Source organism: Alexandromys fortis, unplaced genomic scaffold (genome assembly GCF_014885135.2).
Source record: "Alexandromys fortis isolate MF-2015 unplaced genomic scaffold, M_Fortis_MF-2015_v1.1 scaffold_1, whole genome shotgun sequence".
NCBI lineage: Eukaryota > Metazoa > Chordata > Mammalia > Rodentia > Cricetidae > Alexandromys > Alexandromys fortis.
In genome coordinates this window covers 40,869,155-40,886,397 of record NW_026067927.1, presented here as the reverse complement: position 1 = coordinate 40,886,397, position 17,243 = coordinate 40,869,155, and the positions used below count along the sequence as shown (strand labels likewise).

The following is a 17,243-nucleotide window of genomic DNA, read 5'->3' as shown; positions in this document are numbered from 1 at the left end:
TAGGGCAGAACTTAGATAGGCGGAGAAGACAGAGCTGTATTCTGGGAGGAAGAAAGCAGCAGATAGAGAGGAGCCGCCATGAAGCTGCAGGTCAGACATGCTGAATCTTTCCCAGTAAGCCACAACCTCATGGTGACATACAGATTATTAGAAATGGGTTGAATCAAGATGTGAGAGTTAGCCAATAAGAGGCTGGAGTTTATGGGCCAAGCAATAATTTAATTAATACAATTTCTGTGTGGTTATTTCAGGGGTTAAGCTAGCCGGACGGCAGGATGCAGCCCGCCACTCCTCGTACAACAACACAGTGTTGTACAGGGGACTTGGGACAAATCCTACCATTCTTTAAAATGTACGGTTTAGAAAGGAGTCTTATTCTGAGATTAAAAAATAGAATATGAAGTGGTAGGACACCTTCCAGATGGAGTCAACTATCACAAACTCTGCTTTATACCCTGACATGAAACCAAACTAAAAGCGTTTGAGTTTTGAATCATGACATAAAAAACACGTATGACTAATGTTGGCAGCACACTGACAGTGTCACTCTTACGGTTTTACCTGTTAAGTTCCTCCAGACACAAGCGCAGTGTTTCATAGGTTGTTAGAGCAATTTCACATTTTCTTTGCTTTAAACGAATCAGTCCATTATCTTTTTTACTGCCATGTAAAACAGTGACTCGGAAATATCCCCAGGTATCCAATTCATCCTTCCAGTTGTAGAGGACAGAAAGAGGGGCAACTATTAAGAACATCTAAAAACAGAAGGAAAGCATCCATGTTTTAATAAGAACTCCAACATGAAATACACAGTATCAACAGTCCCTCTTTGATTTTGGTGCTATAAGCAATTGATACAACTGACTGGTTTGCTCACTGTGAACAAAACATCCTCAAAAAATACTCTCTGCTCAATTAGCTTTCTCTCAGAACATCAACAAAGTTAACCCACTGAAGAGAATCATCATTTTCCACTTCTATTCTTAAAGACATTGAAGAAGAGAAAAGTAACTCTTTAAGAATCAGAATCCCAACAACAAATTAAAGAATTAACACGCAATGCAAATGGGTAGCATCCTTCTCCGAACAGTCTTCTGGGGCTCCTTTCACTTCTCTTTCCTACTCCATTTTCCTCAGCTTCCCTGTGCTAAAGGCATGAGAAACTCACTGGAAAACTGAAACGAGTAGAGGACTTCCACGTAGGTTTCTATCATAACTGGATCTATATTTATTTCCACACACCTGCCTTACCACCTCTTACCACAGATTAACTGCTTCTGTCCTTCAAAATGATGTTTGATTATACTCAGTGGCTCCCATCTATCTCTCTTGCCAATCTAGAATCAACACATGCCAGCTTTATCTTTATAACAAACCACTTTTATCAATGAGCACATTTCCCAGGGTTAAAAAAAAAATAAAATCAAACTGAAACAAAACAGAACAGGTTTTCTCCAGTGTACATCTTTGGCCCCCAGTCCCTTCCTTTACAGCAATGTTCTCAAGACTGGTCGGTACTTATTACCTCCATCCTCTGTTCTCTACTGAACTCACGTGAACAGAATTTGTTCTCTGTTTGGAAAAAAGCTACAGTCTGGATAGCAAGTGTTCCCCCAAAGGTATGTGTGGCAAAAGATTGGTTCCCGGGAAGGTAGTGGAACTTTAAAGAGACAGAACCCTGTGAAAAGAAACTGAACTACTGGGACATGCCCTTGGAGAACATCTCCTGTGTCTTTTCGCGCTGGCTTCCTTCTCCATGGATACCGATCATGAGGAGCCTCGCCATATGCTGAAGAGCACGACAACAGATCATGAACTAAAATCTCTAAAACTACGAGCCCAAATAAACCTCTCCTTCTCTAAAGTTACTTCTCTCGGGTAATTTGTACCAGTGACGGAGAGCTGATTAATTCAGCTTTCCACCACAGCAGGCTTTTCAAAGTGGTGCTTGGAGGTTCCACTCTTCTTTTTGAACCCTGGATACCACTCTTATCAACAGCTTAAAATTTTTTATGATTTCATTTTTCCCTATGACCAATACTTATAGCTTGTTGCATATGAGAGTATTATTGGTAAACTTTTCTAAAGGTTTATACTTGCCCCACTACCCAAGAGATGAACCAATTTATAGGTTCTGTGTAATGTTTCATCTAGGTCACTTATGACCTGTAAGAAACAAAATACGTTACTATGTTTGTAAAGAGAAAGCAGAAAGCAAAAGTTTAACTAAAGTAAGCTCCTTGCCCCCACTCCTCCTCAAGCACAGGAGCACCTTCTCTTTCTTGCTTCCCTTCAAATACCTTTGCTATTGTAGCTCACCTGACAATTTAATTTTTCTGCTTTCAAATACAAAGTCAAGATTCAAAATACTAAGTCCAATTGTGATGTCTCCCTTTGAATTTTGTATATTATAGAGTGACAATCCTGGGTACAAACTCCATCTGGGCACACAGTAGTTTTCCTACCCTCACAATTGCGGTCTGTCTTAAGAACGTACCCTATACTTATTAACTACAAAGGTTGATGAGCTGTACACAGAATGGTGTTTACAGTAGCATCATTTGCAATGCAGTCTCCTGGGACCTATTCTTAAAACTGCTTGGCTCCTTATTTTTCTGTTCCAGTGTTTCTGTTCAGGTTAGTCTTAGTAGTCAATTTGGCATAACCTAGAGTCACCTAGAAAAGAAGCCTCAATTGAGGAATTTTCTTGATCAAACTGGCCTGTGGGCAAGTCTGTGGGGAGCTGTCTTTATTATTACTTGATTACCTAGCCTCCTGTGCGCTGTAGTATCCTGGACAAGCTATGGGAAAACTAGCTACGCATGAACCTGAGAGCAAGTGAGAGAATGAGCCAGCAAGCAGTGTTCCCCCACGGTTCCTGCCTCCAGGTTCCCACTGTGAGTTCCTGCCCTTCAATAACAGACTACGACCTGAAAGTGTAAGCCAAATAAACACACCCTTTCCTCCCCAAGTTGCATCTGACCAGAGTGTTTTATCACAGTAAAAGAAGGAAACAGAAACTTATGAATTGTTTCAGTCATATAAAAAAGTCATATAAAAAAGATGGTAAATGCTACATAAAATAGCTGAAAAATTCTTTTGCTCAATACAACTGAAAATCTTTCTAACACTGGTATTGTAATTGCTAGGAAATTCTTCCTCTCATTTTTCAATTTTAATTTTCTCCCTGTGTGGTGCATGTGTATGTGTACAGATGTGCAGGGCAGAGAATGATTCTGAATGTTTTCTTCTCTGGGTCCCCACCTCTCTCATTGAACCTGGAGCTTCCTATTTCGGCTAGGTTGGCTGTCTGGCAAGCCCTGGGCTCTGCCTATCTCTGCTGCTAGCACTGTGATGGGTGCAAACTGCCAACCAACTTTTTACACGGACACTGGAGGTACAAGCTCAGGGCCCCATCACGGCAAGTACCTTACCCACTGAGCTGTCTCCATAGCCTCCGCCCTCTCTTACAATTTATTCTTAAAATCTCCAAAGTTTGATCTTAAAAGATAATATTTTAATTAACTTACTATGATTTATTTCATAAAGACCAAAGTACAGCATAAACTTAGCCTAAATCTAATGAATCATCCAAGAATAAGCACTTGAAATGCATGATTTGTGTCTTTTCCTTTAGGAATTCATTGGCACTTACATTTCACACATTCCTCAAAGTTTTATTCATACCTGCAAAGTTTTAGAATGTATATAAAATAGATCTTTTACACATACATCCATCCCTAGCTCAAAATACTAATCCTTAATTTGTAGCATCTAATTCATTGAGTGTTTCTTTTTGAAAGAGATTAAAGATCAGTGTTTCAGGGTTGATTTAATCCTGGCATTAGCTTTACTTTATTCTCTTTTTCACAAAACATTTGTTTCCCTTTGTGTTTTTGAGACAGGGTTTCTCTGTGTAACAGACTTAGCTGTCCTGAAAATAGCTCTTGTAGACCAGGCTGGCCTTGAGCTCACAAAAATCAGCCTGCCTCTGCCTCCCAAGTGTTGGGATTAAAGACATGCGCCACTACTGCTCGGCTTCACAAAACATGTTTTAAAAATGTATGCTCCTCCCGAGTGCTGGGAGGCAGAGGCAGGCAGATCTCTGTGAGTTTGAGGCCAGCCTGGTCTACAAGAGCTAGTTCTAGGACAGGCAGCAAAAACTGTCAGGAGCCATTTTCCCACTAACAATCATTACAGGAACCATCACTCTAGGGAGTCTGCAGAGAACCTCACACCCATAGTTATGTTCTATTGACAAAACCTGCCCCTCACCCAATTAACTGCTAATCTTAGCGGAACCCGCCTCACATTCCAGCTATCCAGGGAACCAGGTGTGGCCACTTGTGACTCGCGAGATCCCTTGCCCTGCCCCCCATTCCTTACCATATATAAACAGCAACCATGACCCTAATAAACGGAGGCTTTGACAAAACTGCTTGGCCTCCTTCTTCTGTCTTAGCTCATTCCCTTCCAGGTAGCGCCCCTCCGAGACCCTGGAGTAACTTGATTGCGGGTGGGTTACTAACCCCTAGACTGAGTAACCCACCCCAAAAGCAATCCACAAAAAACTACAGAGAAACCCTGTCTCGAAAAAATTAAAAAAAAAAAAGTATGCTCCTTCAAATGGACTCTCTGAAAACATAAGTGCACTGATGCCACCAAAATGAAGAACAAGTATGAAAACGATCTGCGCTGTGACGCCTGGAAAGGAGCTCCCAGCAGAGCAGGAAGTCCAGGAAGATGGCAGGGGTGTGTACTTCCCACCCGCTGCAGAACTGAGAAGGCCACAATAGTACCAGTGAAAGAGAAACCATCAAACAAAGTCATAAAAACAAAAGCAAGAGCAGAACCCAACGGACAAACTGAAGCAGCTGGAAGGACCAGGTCAATAACAGTCATGTTCAGGGGTTTTCAGAAAGATCAGTGGAACGAGTCTTTTGTCAAAAACTTTACTCTGGCATCATTCCTTAGCTTTCCCTACAAAAAAGTACTGTACATATTTTTTCAGAAAAATGTCTATTTATTAATTTTTATGTGTGTGTGGATATGCACATATGAACACCATATGCATGCAGGGGCCTGTGGAGACCAGAAGAAGCATATGATCCCCTCGAGCTGAAGTTAAAAATGATTTTGAGTTGTGGACGCTAGGAATCAAACCCTGGTACTTTTTTCAAGAATAGTAAATGCTCCTAACTGCTGAGCCATCCTTCTGACCCCTAGACACATTTTTCAAAAGTGAACTTATTTGAAAGAATTCTACAGTAAATATTAGGGCTCTGTTTTGAAATTTCAAAGATAGAATGCTAGGTACTTCAACAAAAAGGAATTTCCTTTCAATGGGAAAAAAATCAATTCAGCACTGAACCATCATCTAAAATACGTAATGACAGAACATAATAAAATTATTTAGGTCAAGTTATAACATTTTGAACTCAGAAATCATCAAATAATCTGTTAACCAAGTATGTAACCAATATACAAACAAAATCCATGAAACCAAACTTAAAGAGACTAATGAAAGTCAACACAAACACAAGGCCAACAACAATCTCAGTCATAACAGATAATTTAATTTCTCAGAACTCAGTTGCTCAAATAAACAAGAAAATCATATTAGAAGCAGGAGACACAGTTGCCACCTGTCCAAGCCTGAGTTCTTTTTCAGAGACTGTCACTCAAGAAAAGTCAGGATTCTTGACTACACTGCAAAAGTTTCAGGATGAGGAAATATGAAAAAACAGTACATAGCCACATACAGACATGAGTTTGTCAAGAGAGTTGAGTTTAAGTATCTTAGCAGTTGCCATATAAATAATTTTGGTGGCTATGCGGTTCCCTTGTTAAATAATTTCTAACACCCTCCCTTCAATACCATTTTTCAGTAAATGGGATCATAGGTTGTTTCCTGAGATACAGTGGATAGGTTTACAGGTGACAAATGTTGAAGGAATTCCTATTATCGTAGATCACTAGGTAGTGAAAACATAGACTTTTCCCATAAACAAAGTTTATAGTCTAGTGAGCATCTCAAAGACTTGCAGGTTTACAGCTGTGAAAGGAGTGAGCCAAACTCAAAGGACATATCCCTTTAAGTCTTATGCAAAATTCCGTACCTTAGTATTCTACTTGAAATGGCTCTGATGTTTATAGACAGGCAATTCTCACAGCAAATCTGCTAATTGTGCTGGAATTCTTGACACTCAGCAGTCAAGAGGATCCTTGTCTTTCTAATTTGTCTCAATTATAGGATTAAGGTTTTTAAGAAGGCAATCAAGTTTGGTTAAACAGAACGTACACAACTATGTGTCCATAATAACAAAGAAAGCAAAAAATAATGGGTATTTTCACATAACAGACTAGACAAAATACAGTATCAATACTTTATAAAGGAAATATTTCGGTTATATTATCCTAAGAACTAAGCTCTTCCATCACAAATACTATATTTATCTGGAAATTTTAGAACTTGTCTTTTAAATAGTACTTGGGTAAAAAGAGCAAGAGTTGAGTCACAGACAATTCAGACAAGAATAATGAGAACACTACTACTTATCAAGATAGCAATGGAGCTACAGTAGTGCTCAAAGGAACATCTATACATTAATGAAATGTATTAGAATACAAGACAACACAAACTAGTAAAATTTCAGCTAAAGAAGATCTATTAAAAATGATGTTTGCTATGACAAAGGACTGAAATATATATGCACAGACACATGAAGGAAGGAAGGAAAGAATAAAAGAAGACACCAGTGTCAACTGAGGCAGCTATTATCTCGGACCACACGCATGAATGCTGGTAAAATAGTAAGAAAATTTAAGGTAATAACAAAAATACCATAAACCAGTACTTCTCAACTTTTTATATAAATATAACTCTTCTGAGGTCATTGGAGTAAACTTGGACTTCATAGCAATCTTATGAATAAAATTTATAAAATCTTAAAGAAACCCCGTGTTAGAACTTGAGGAATATAGTTCACTACCTTAATAAAACAGTAATTGTCTTCATCTAATCACTCCATCTTTATTCCTATTAATTTTCTAAATACTGAGGACAACAGAAGAGCACATACGGGGACTAGAGAGATGGCTCAGTTGGTAAAGGACCTGCTGTGCAAGCATGAGGGTCTGATTCAATCCTCAGCACCCATGGTTTAAAAGAACACCTCCAGTCCCAGCACTGAGGACGTAGAAACAAGAGGATTCCTGGGCTTGTGGCCGGCCAGTCTAGATGGATCAGCAAGGTCCAGGTTTGCTGAGAGACCCTGACTCAAAAACTCAAAAACTAAGGTGAAGAAAGAAGACACCAGACACTGACCTCTGGTCCTCGTTAGCATAAGTGCATGTGCCTCTGCATACATATGTATACACACAAAGGCTGCAAGCGTAACGCTTCTGATAATTTTACTGTTTTATTAATTTTGTTACAAACCTCTTATTTTGTGCATGTTACCCTGAACATGTCCAATCTTGTCTGATCTCAGCAGAGCCAGGCCTGGATTAGTTACAGGGTGGGCAAGTCTGAGATATAACTTGATTCAACTAGCAGATGAAACTGGCAACCTTCCAAAAATAGTCTAATTAAATAAATAGTTTAATGTCTAAATTCCTGTTTTAAAATGTATAATACATTATATTGTGATTAAATGCTTCTGTATTTGCAATGCCAGCTTTATAAGCTAAATACTTCAAGACATTTTACCTTTTGGGCCGTAGAAGAGGGTTCCTTTTTCATACTTTTTAGTAAGAACTCTGGCATGTTATTTTCAATATCTTCACGAGTTCCCTTTTTATGCAAAACTGCAGCCAGAAATGAAATAACCTGGGAAGAAAAAAGACTTTATCACTATGCATAATTTCACTGTACATGTGACAAACTAATCAGTAAACTACAAACAAAAATATGTCAGAGGAAGCATAAAAATATTGGTACTTTCTTTGAATTAACAAGCAAACATATAATAATACTACCTTTAAACACATAAAACTCCACATAGCCATCATCTCAGAACAATTCTGCCCATTTGATGAATTCTTTCTTTATTCCCTCATCTGAGATATTACCTTACTATTTGTTTCTATCCATGGATACTATCTTCTCAAAGCCTCTAGAATAAACTATACATTTTTCTTTTCCTGTAAAAAATGAATTCCTTAAAGAAAGAAATATTTGCCTCATAGATTAGTACCTTTGTTTATCTAATGAATGGCAATGCCAGTTTAAGGTAGGGTACCACAACTCATCAATATCATCAATACACATACCATTTTAAATAGTGGCTATTCTCCAAAAATTAAATAAGACTAAAAATAAGAAAAAGCACGTGTAGTCACACAATCAACAACAAGTAACATTCAACCAATTAGACGCCTGCTGGTTAAAACATTAGCTCTGGTTCTTTGGCAGCTGTGTGAACTTCAGCAAGGTGATTCAACTCCCTAAATAGTTCTTTGCAAAAATGATAAAAAATAATATCGGCAAGGTTGTTTTAAAGATTTGGGATGAAAGTGTATGAGGTGGGTATTCATATAGAAGTAAATAAATCATTACTTTAAAAAATAAATTATAGAAATACTGAAATCTAGAGAAAACTTATAAAAGAAAGTAGAAAAACTATAAAGGAAGTTTGGATTTGGGGACAAGGAAGGGGGATGACAAAGACCTTTTTTACTCTAGCCCAGGGAAGACTAAAGCTCACTTAGTAACCTGGTCAAGGTGGCCTCAAACTTGTAGCAATCCTGCTTCATCCTTCCCAAGTGCTGGAATTACAGGTGTGACTGCATCCACGCATTTGTTTGTCAATACACACCTTATGAGAAAAGTGATTTTAATATGTAGATACCAATTATCTAAACCCAAATGAGAGAAGGAAAGGAATGGTAATGAGATTTATTTGAAGAAATAAAAGTTGTTCATTTAAAAAAAAAACTTAAGCCATAGGCTCAGTAGTTAGAAATATTAATTACTCACCACCACCAAAATAAAAAATTATCAAAAATTCACAAGTGGGTGCTTCGTAGAACAAAAACTGAGACACAAAAGTTATTAAAAGTGACTAGAGAAAACAAATAGAATACTTTAGAATACTTCCAAAATAATCTTAATTCTAGATTTCCCAAATTCCCTAAAGCAAAAACATGAAATGCTTTTCATTTACTTAATCTCAGATCTAGGGCTGAAGAGATGGTGTAGCAGCTAAGAAGTGCACTACTCTTGCAGAGGACCAGGTCTGGTTCTCAGCACCTACACTGGGGGGCTCACTACTGCCTGCAACTCCAGCTCCAGGGGATCATACACCTTTCTCTGAACACCTCAGGTACCTGCACACATATGTGCTCATGCTCATTCACAGAAACACACATACACACACATAATTAAGAACAAATCATTTTTAAAAACACTCAGACTTTTGTAAAATATCGTAGCTACATTTTAAGATCCAATTAGAAATCAGCTTTACCTAATTCCTTAAATACACTAATGATAACAACAATATACACTAACTTCTAACTTTACTGCTTCATTCACCCACACCCAAAAAGGTATAAACTTGTCCTTTAGTTAAGAACACACCCTAAGTGAACAGGGAGACTAAAGCCATGGAAATCTCTCAGCCTGATATAATTAAAGTGATGCTAACTATAATGTGTTAATAATGTCCAAAGGGGAAAGAAGGGTGTGAAGAATCACATAGGTAGGTCATGGGCCAGGGCCAAATGGCACTCATCTCGTCTATGCTATTTTTACTGCCCTAAATCTGTCAAAACTACACTGACATGCAAGATTAGAGAAACACTGTACTTGGTCTACTACTCCACAGCAAAACGAACATGGATATCTGGAGAAGATCAGGCCTGGTCTACCACAATTCACCGCCACAGTACAGGTCTACACAAATCTCAATTTACAGATCTATGACAAATTTAGAATGAAGATTTTTAAAACTAATCCTCAGAAGAAACTAATCAGAAGGTGCTTTACGATGGAATATTTACAAAATTGCTTACAGAATATAGATAGATAGATAGATAGATAGATAGATAGATAGATAGATAGATAGACAGACAGACAGACAGACAGATAAAAATTTAAGATTATCACATTAGAACAATAAAAGTCATAACCTGCATTTCAGATAAAATATCTTCCAGGAAAAGCTTTGCTTTCACAGGCATTCCCTTCTAAACTCTGCCAAGCAAACATTTTTATAAGCCACCTTCCCTCACCTGTAGTTACCTCCTGATATAGAATAAACGAGAGACTGGGAAACAGTTCAAACATTCGAACCAAAGGCCTAGCCAAAAAAAAAAAAAAAAAAAAAAAAAAAAGGAGGGTGACAAGTGGGTTTCATAAGACAAAAGAGACAACCACATTCCTTATTGTTTTTCATCTCACAGAAGATAAAAAGAAACAGAGAATGTTTCAGAACAATACTTGCAAAAAGATTTTTGCTTGCTTCAAAAAAATGGTAATGCAGAGAGTGACAAACTTCAACGTACTTAGCACTAAATGGGATGTCTTCATCACACCCTTCCCCTCCAGGCTCAGATCTAAGCAGAAGAGGAAACAGAAAGGTTACAAAGCCAGAAGTTAAGGACAACTCCAAGGAAATCGCATGTTCTAGGTATAGTAAGACTGAAGCACACATGAACTCAGAAACTGTGCCAACAAGCACAAGATCTGTACAAGTTTAAGACGGACAGCATCCCAGAACGGAAAAAAGGAAGTGGGCACAAAGTCCCACTCCTAGCCAAGAAGCTATTTACAACTGATAGCTGATCAAGAGGGAAAGCCCATTGTCTTCAATGGCGTGGCAATGGGTGTATCAACCACACACTCCAGAACTGGCCTTATGGTCAGGGTCCTTGGTCAGCACAAAATGGATCCCACGGGTTTCTTTGCTTTGTTTTTCTTTTAAGTGTGTGTGTTGTTTTTGGTTGATTCCCTGCCTGGTTTCTTTGGTTTTTTGCTTGTGTGTGTGTGTGTGTGTGTGTGTGTGTGTGTGTGTGTGTGTGTGTGTGTGTATGTGTGTGTCTGTCTGTCTGTCTGTTTCAGAGAGGAAAGAATACTGTGTTGGGAAAGGCAGAGGATTTAAGAGGAGTTAGGAAAGGGTAAAAAATGCTGGGCGGTGGTGCATGTCTTTAATTCCAGCACTTGGGAGGCAGAGGCAGGCGGATCTCTGTGAGTTCGAGACCAGCCCGGTCTACAGAGCTAGTTCCAGGACAGGTTCCAAAGCCACAGAGAAACCCTGTCTCGAAAAACCAAAAAAAAAAAAAAAAAAAAAGACCAAAATATATTTTTAAAAATGTATAATTAAGTGCCACTTTGAAAGGCGATTTAGCTCATTTTTCATTACAAAGCTCGAGTCTTACAATATGAATTACAGATATTATCAAATTTATCTTTAGCTATTTTGCTTCGTTTTTAAAGGGCTTGGGGAGCTGGATGTTAATTAACTTTTTATATTGCATATGGCATTTTCTCTAAGAATAAAAATTAAGAAAAATGTTATTCCCCACATACTAACAAAGTACTGAGGATAAAATAGTGACACACCGAGTCACTGTTCTCAATTCTGAAACTTTACCATCTAGCTAATGAGACAAACAAAAACGTATAGTAACAGGTGGTATTACAAAAAGAGATTTGCATAAGTGTATGCACTCTTATACATAGGATGAGCTTACTCTGATTATAAAGTAATTAATATAAATACCTGTATTGTTTTTCCAAGTCCCATGTCATCACCAAGAATACACCCTCTTCCCTGGATGTAGTGCCTGTAGAGAAACTGAGCTCCCTCTCTTTGGTAATCGCGCAAATACCTATTAATAGTGTAAGGAATGGAGTCTCCATCTTCAGATAATTTAAAAGCATTAGCCAATGATGGAATTTTTCGATCTGGGAAATAAGGTTTTTCCAAATCTTCATCATCAAATATAAAACTTCTGGAGAAATGTTTAGCTGATTTTACTTCTTGAAGTCTTTGAAGAGGTATTTTCTTTTCTTGAAAATCTGAATACAGGACAATTGCACATGGCTTCCCATCTTCATCCACAGTGATAGACTTTATGGTTGCTTCACAAAGCTTTTTCTCATCTGAAGAAGGAGCAAGACATCTTTCTCCTGGATACCACCTGTCTATAAGAAGAAAGAAAATTAGCTTTTCTAAAAGCTCACGAAGTCATACCTCATTTATCTGAGAAAAGAAAATATAACATGTTTTCCAAATAACTTAAACAAAATAAATATTTGTTTTCATGCATATTTTTCTAAAATATATTATCAGATGTTTTCCTATAAAATTGATCTTAATGGTCAACCAGAGCTGAAATCCACCGATTTAAACATTCTTGCTGATTCACAAATATTATACACATCCTCCTTATATGATACAGCAAGAGAAACAGGCACAGTAAAGAGTAAGCTGGAATCTTCAGGAAAGCAACTCTGTGACATGAGCTTTTTGTTGACTCCATCCTTCTCTGAACACGGGTATGTAATAAGCCACGGGAACCTCTTATCTGACTACAATGACGCCACAACCATTACAGCTTATCTATTTTGGGTGTTGAATATTTTAAACTGTAAGAGAGGGCTCTGAAAAGTATTTGAAGCCATTGCAGAACACCAGGGTTCAATTCCCAGTATTCACACAGTGGTTCACAACCATTTATAACTCCAGTTCCAAGTTATCCAACACCCTCTTCGGATTTCCCTGGGTGCCAGGCAAACATGTGGTGCACATAAATACACGGGCAAAACACTCATACACCTTAAATAAAATAAGTCTTGAAAAGAGAGACAAAAATGAGTCCTAAGAGCCCTTTGTAAGATCCCGCCATTACTGAAGATACTGATTTCTATGCACCTGAACTCACTCTTTGTTAACTATTCAGCCAACTGTCTTGTTTTCTCTTCTGAAGACAGCAGGAGTGGGGAGAGGTTTCCTAGAATACACTACTAAGCAGCTTAAGGAGAACAAAATGGGGAGCACTAAGAAAAGGTAATTTTCCAAATGGAATTCCTCATTGAAAGGATCCAAGAAATTATACGGCTATAACTGTAAGGATACTGGGGATTATTTTTCTTACACACTCCTCACTGATACCACAAGACCATCAGTGCTTTCCTAGGATCTTCCTGAGAAGTTCCAGTTAGAACTTCAAAGCATTTCTTATGTTTTAATGTTATAATGATAGGTATAGGCTGATGGCCTTCATCAATTATTCCTCAAAAGCATTATTCCCACTAACTTTGCTGAGGTGGTTTTACTATAGTCATCCTAAATACACATGAAAAAAAAAAACCATGTTCTCCCGCTCTATTCTTAAGATCCAAACTGAGAACTGTTATTCTATTATGAAATTAATACCCTACTCTACTGTCCAGGCATGAAGGGTGTGCAGGTCCAAGTGTCTTCTCTCTGGGACAGCGCTAGCTGAGCCTGAGCTAACGATACCATGGCAGCCGTTCCTAACACATAATTTCTGTTTTAAATGATGTATCTGCCTCTGATTTTTTAAAACCTAATTCCTTAATTTGACATTCAACATACATGATTTGAACATCGATTATTTATCAGACACTGCACCACATAATGGGTATAAAATGAAGAACAATGTCAAAGAAAGGTAGTGAGTAGTTTCCCTGCATCTTATTTCCAGGGATCATTTATGGATATTAATCCACATACCTTAGAACACCTGATTTTTGACAAAGAAGCAAAAAATATCAAATGGAAAAAAGAAGGCATATTTAACAAATGGTGCTGGCGTAACTGGATACCAACGTGTAGAAGAATGAAAACAGATCCATATCTATCACCATGCTCAAAACTCAAGTCCAAAGGACCAAAGACCTCAACATAAAGTCAGCCTCATAGAAGAGAAAGTAGGAAGTACATTTGAACGCATTGGCACAGGAGACTACTTCCTAAATATAACCCCAGTAGCACAGACACTGAGAGAAACAATTAATAAATGGGACCTCCTGAAACTGAAAAGCTTCTGTAAATCAACATGGTCAACAAGACAAACGACAGCCTACAGAATGGGAAAGATCTTCACTAACCCCACATTGGACAGAGGGCTGATCTCCAAAATATACAAAGAACTCAAGAAACTGTTCATCAAAAGAACAAACAATCCAATAAAAAAAAATGGAGTAGAGACCTAAACAGAGAACTCTCAACAGAGGAATCTAAAATGACTAAAAGACACTTAAGGAAATGCTCAACATCCTAAGTCATCAGAGAAATGCAAATCAAAACAACTCTGAGATTCCATCTTACACCTGTCAGAATGGCCAAGATCAAAAACACTGACGACACTTATGCTGGAGAGGTTGTGGGGTAAAGGGAACACTTCTGCATTGCTGGTCAGAGTGCAAACTGGTACAGCCTCTTTGGATATCAGTATGGCAATTTCTCAGAAAATTAAGAAACAACCTTCCTCAAGATGGAGTAATACAACTCTTGGGTATATACCCAAAGGATGCTCAATCGTACCACAAGGACATGTGCTCAACTATGTTCATAACAGCATTGTTTGTCATAGTAAGAACCTGGAAACAACCTAAATGCCCCTAACCAAAGACTGCATAAGGAAAATGTGGTACATTTACACAATGGAGTACTATACAACAGAAAAAAAAATGACATCTTGAAATTTGTAGGCAAATGGATGGAACTAGAAAACATCATATTGAGTGAGGTAACCCAGACCCAGAAAGACAATTATCATATGTACTCACTCGTAAGTGGTTTTTAAACATAAAGCAAAGAAAAGCAGCCTACAAATCAAAATCCCAGAGAACCTAGACAACAATGAGGACCTTAAGAGAGACATACATGGATCTAATCTACATGGGAAGTAGAAAAGGACAAGATCGCCTGGGTAAATTGGGAGCATGGGGACCATGGAGAGGGTTGAAGGGGAGGGGAGAGAGGGAGGGGAGCAGAGAAAAATGTAGAGCTCAATAAAATCAATAAAAAAAAGAAGTTCTACTTATTTGCCTTTAGCAGACAGACTCACAAAGGCATTTATATTCGTGGGCCCTTAATTATGATGACTTTATCAATTTATAGCCCCAGAGTTCAGGGCTTGTTGCCTACTCTGAGATTTAGCACTGGATCCCGCCTTGCTTTCAAGAGACCTTCCTCAAAGGAAAAGCAAAATTTATCAGAAGATTCCTGGGCAACAAACACTCAACTGTATATTCATTCTGTAAGGTCTATAGGATGCTCCACCTGTAAGCCAACTGGCAACTAACACTGGTGGCCTGGGCTCCATCCCCACAGCTCACAAGGTGGAAGGAGAGAACTGACATGCTCAAGTTGTCCTCTAACGTCCACATGCCTGGTGCATGCACACACAAGCATACACAAAACGATTTTTAATCAGTTATAGCAATCACTGTAATTAATATAAGTTAGGGGGCAAGCCTGCATCCTGATACTTATGAAATAACCATGCCTTCTTCAAAAACTCTTGGTGGTCTACTAGAGGCAGAATTCGGCTTCAATACACCATGTAATAAGCTGTCTGTGTAATAAGACTAAAACTTAACTAAATAGGCCTTCACTCATCCACTTAACAAATTCCTACTATCGACTAGTGACTGGCATATGCAAAGACGGAAAGGAAAAATATCTAACATTTACTGAATGCTTATTATGGGTCAAAAGTGGAGTCACTTGCGTACATCTCATCTAATAGTCATGAAACCCAATTGTCCCCATTGAAAAGATGAGGTGTCTGCTCCCAGGGCGAGGGGCAGCACTAACTCCTGACGTTCAGGTTCCCGCGGTGAAAGGGGTCTAGAGCGTCAGCTGCCAATCAAAAAAACCACGCGGAAGCCTCTCCCGGAAGTCCCTTCCGGGGCGCGTGTCAGCGCAGAGGCGCGAGCTCGGAGCTCATACCTTTGCGGGATTCCGCGCGGGGCTGCGGGGAGGAGGCGTCCATCGGGCCAGGGGGAGGCGCCTGGCAGCCCCGCCGCTCTCGACATCTAGCGGTCGGCGGCGAGGAGGGCACGGCACGGAAGCTGCCTGCCTGGCATCGCCAGCCGGGAGCGCCGAGCTCGGGGTGGGGGGTCACCGCAGCGACCAGCCGCAGCGCCGAAATCCCGCGAGAACGACCTAGGCGCTCCCTGCAAATATCGCGAGAAGATGGGTTAGCCTCCAAGCCGGCTCCAGCGAGCTCCCGTCTGGACTCGGTCGGCCCGGACGGTCTGCGGACGTCCAAATATCGCGAGATTTGGTACTCAAAGCCGATTTAGGACTTTTATTTATCTATTTATTTTTTGCTGAGGCTCCAGGCGCGTGGCGTTCCCCAAGAGCGGGAAAGGACAGTATGAACCTTGCAAAGACTGCTGTCCTTGTGCTGGCTTCGTCGTCTGGGAGCTTCAGGAGGGCGAGCTTTAAGAGGTCGTCTTATTGGGTATACCTAGTTTATTGTAACAAAACCAGCAGGCCTTGCACAAACAAGGTATGAAGGGGGGGTTCGGTTAACTAACCCCGGAGTTTTAACCTCGTGAAACGCCCTGATGAAGAAGCGCACACCACGCAGCCTGTCGCCCTCTCCAGCACGAGCTAAATGGATGCTGCCCGTTGTCTGACACCTCCCCGCCAAGTTAATGAAGCCAGAATGTCATTTTGCACGTGTTACAATGTTCGTGTACTACGCAGTATGTCGTTGATTTAGCTGGAATAAGCCTCTTGCCTATTGCGGTTGTAACCGGTTCCCTCAAAACTTTGTGTTTTAAACAGCATTAATGTCTTTATGATTTCTGTAGGCCACAATTCCTATGTGGGTCTCCTGAAGCCAAATCCAATGTCAGAAGCTGCATTCCTTCCCGAAGGTGGAAGAAATCAAGACTCATCGACTTGACCAGGATGGATTCAGAGCTCACCAGAATAATCTCATTTCCATGTCTGCATTCTTAACCGCATCAGAAAAGACCCTTATGAAACGTAAAAAAATAATTTAAAAAAATTTGTGGTTCCTGGATTTATAGAGACAAATTTCTTTGTTGCGGGAATCATTATCCTGCCTACTATAGGATCTTTTTGAATACACTATGCCTGTTCTACAAAGCGATCTCCATTCTTTGCAGTTACCAAAAGTTAATATCCCTGGTCACAATAAGAAATGTTTGTTTATATAAATATGAAATGTATCAATGGGTTTGTGCACCCATAATCCTGGTGCTGGTTGTGGAGGGAAGAAGACGG

At 39.4% G+C, this 17,243-nt stretch overlaps 1 protein-coding gene across 6 annotated transcripts in view; it reads right to left on the bottom strand.

The window, feature by feature from the left end:
• Window positions 1–16,154, bottom strand: part of Ercc6l2 (ERCC excision repair 6 like 2) — a 75,206-nt gene extending 59,052 nt beyond the window's left edge. For 4 of the 6 annotated variants that reach the window (XM_050143887.1, XM_050143886.1, XM_050143890.1 and 1 more), the window contains exons 1-4: window positions 15,933–16,119; window positions 11,727–12,151; window positions 7,712–7,831; window positions 562–755 (exon numbers count right to left, since the gene is read on the bottom strand). In XM_050143887.1, the coding sequence (XP_049999844.1) occupies window positions 562–755; window positions 7,712–7,831; window positions 11,727–12,151; window positions 15,933–15,975 (782 nt within the window). In that variant the 5' untranslated portion in view covers window positions 15,976–16,119. Of the gene's footprint in view, window positions 1–561; window positions 756–7,711; window positions 7,832–10,509; window positions 10,561–11,726; window positions 12,152–15,932 lie in introns of those variants that run through there. The other 2 variants (XM_050143888.1, XM_050143889.1) reach the window with 2 other exon arrangements.
• Window positions 16,155–17,243: the final 1,089 nt, after the last annotated feature.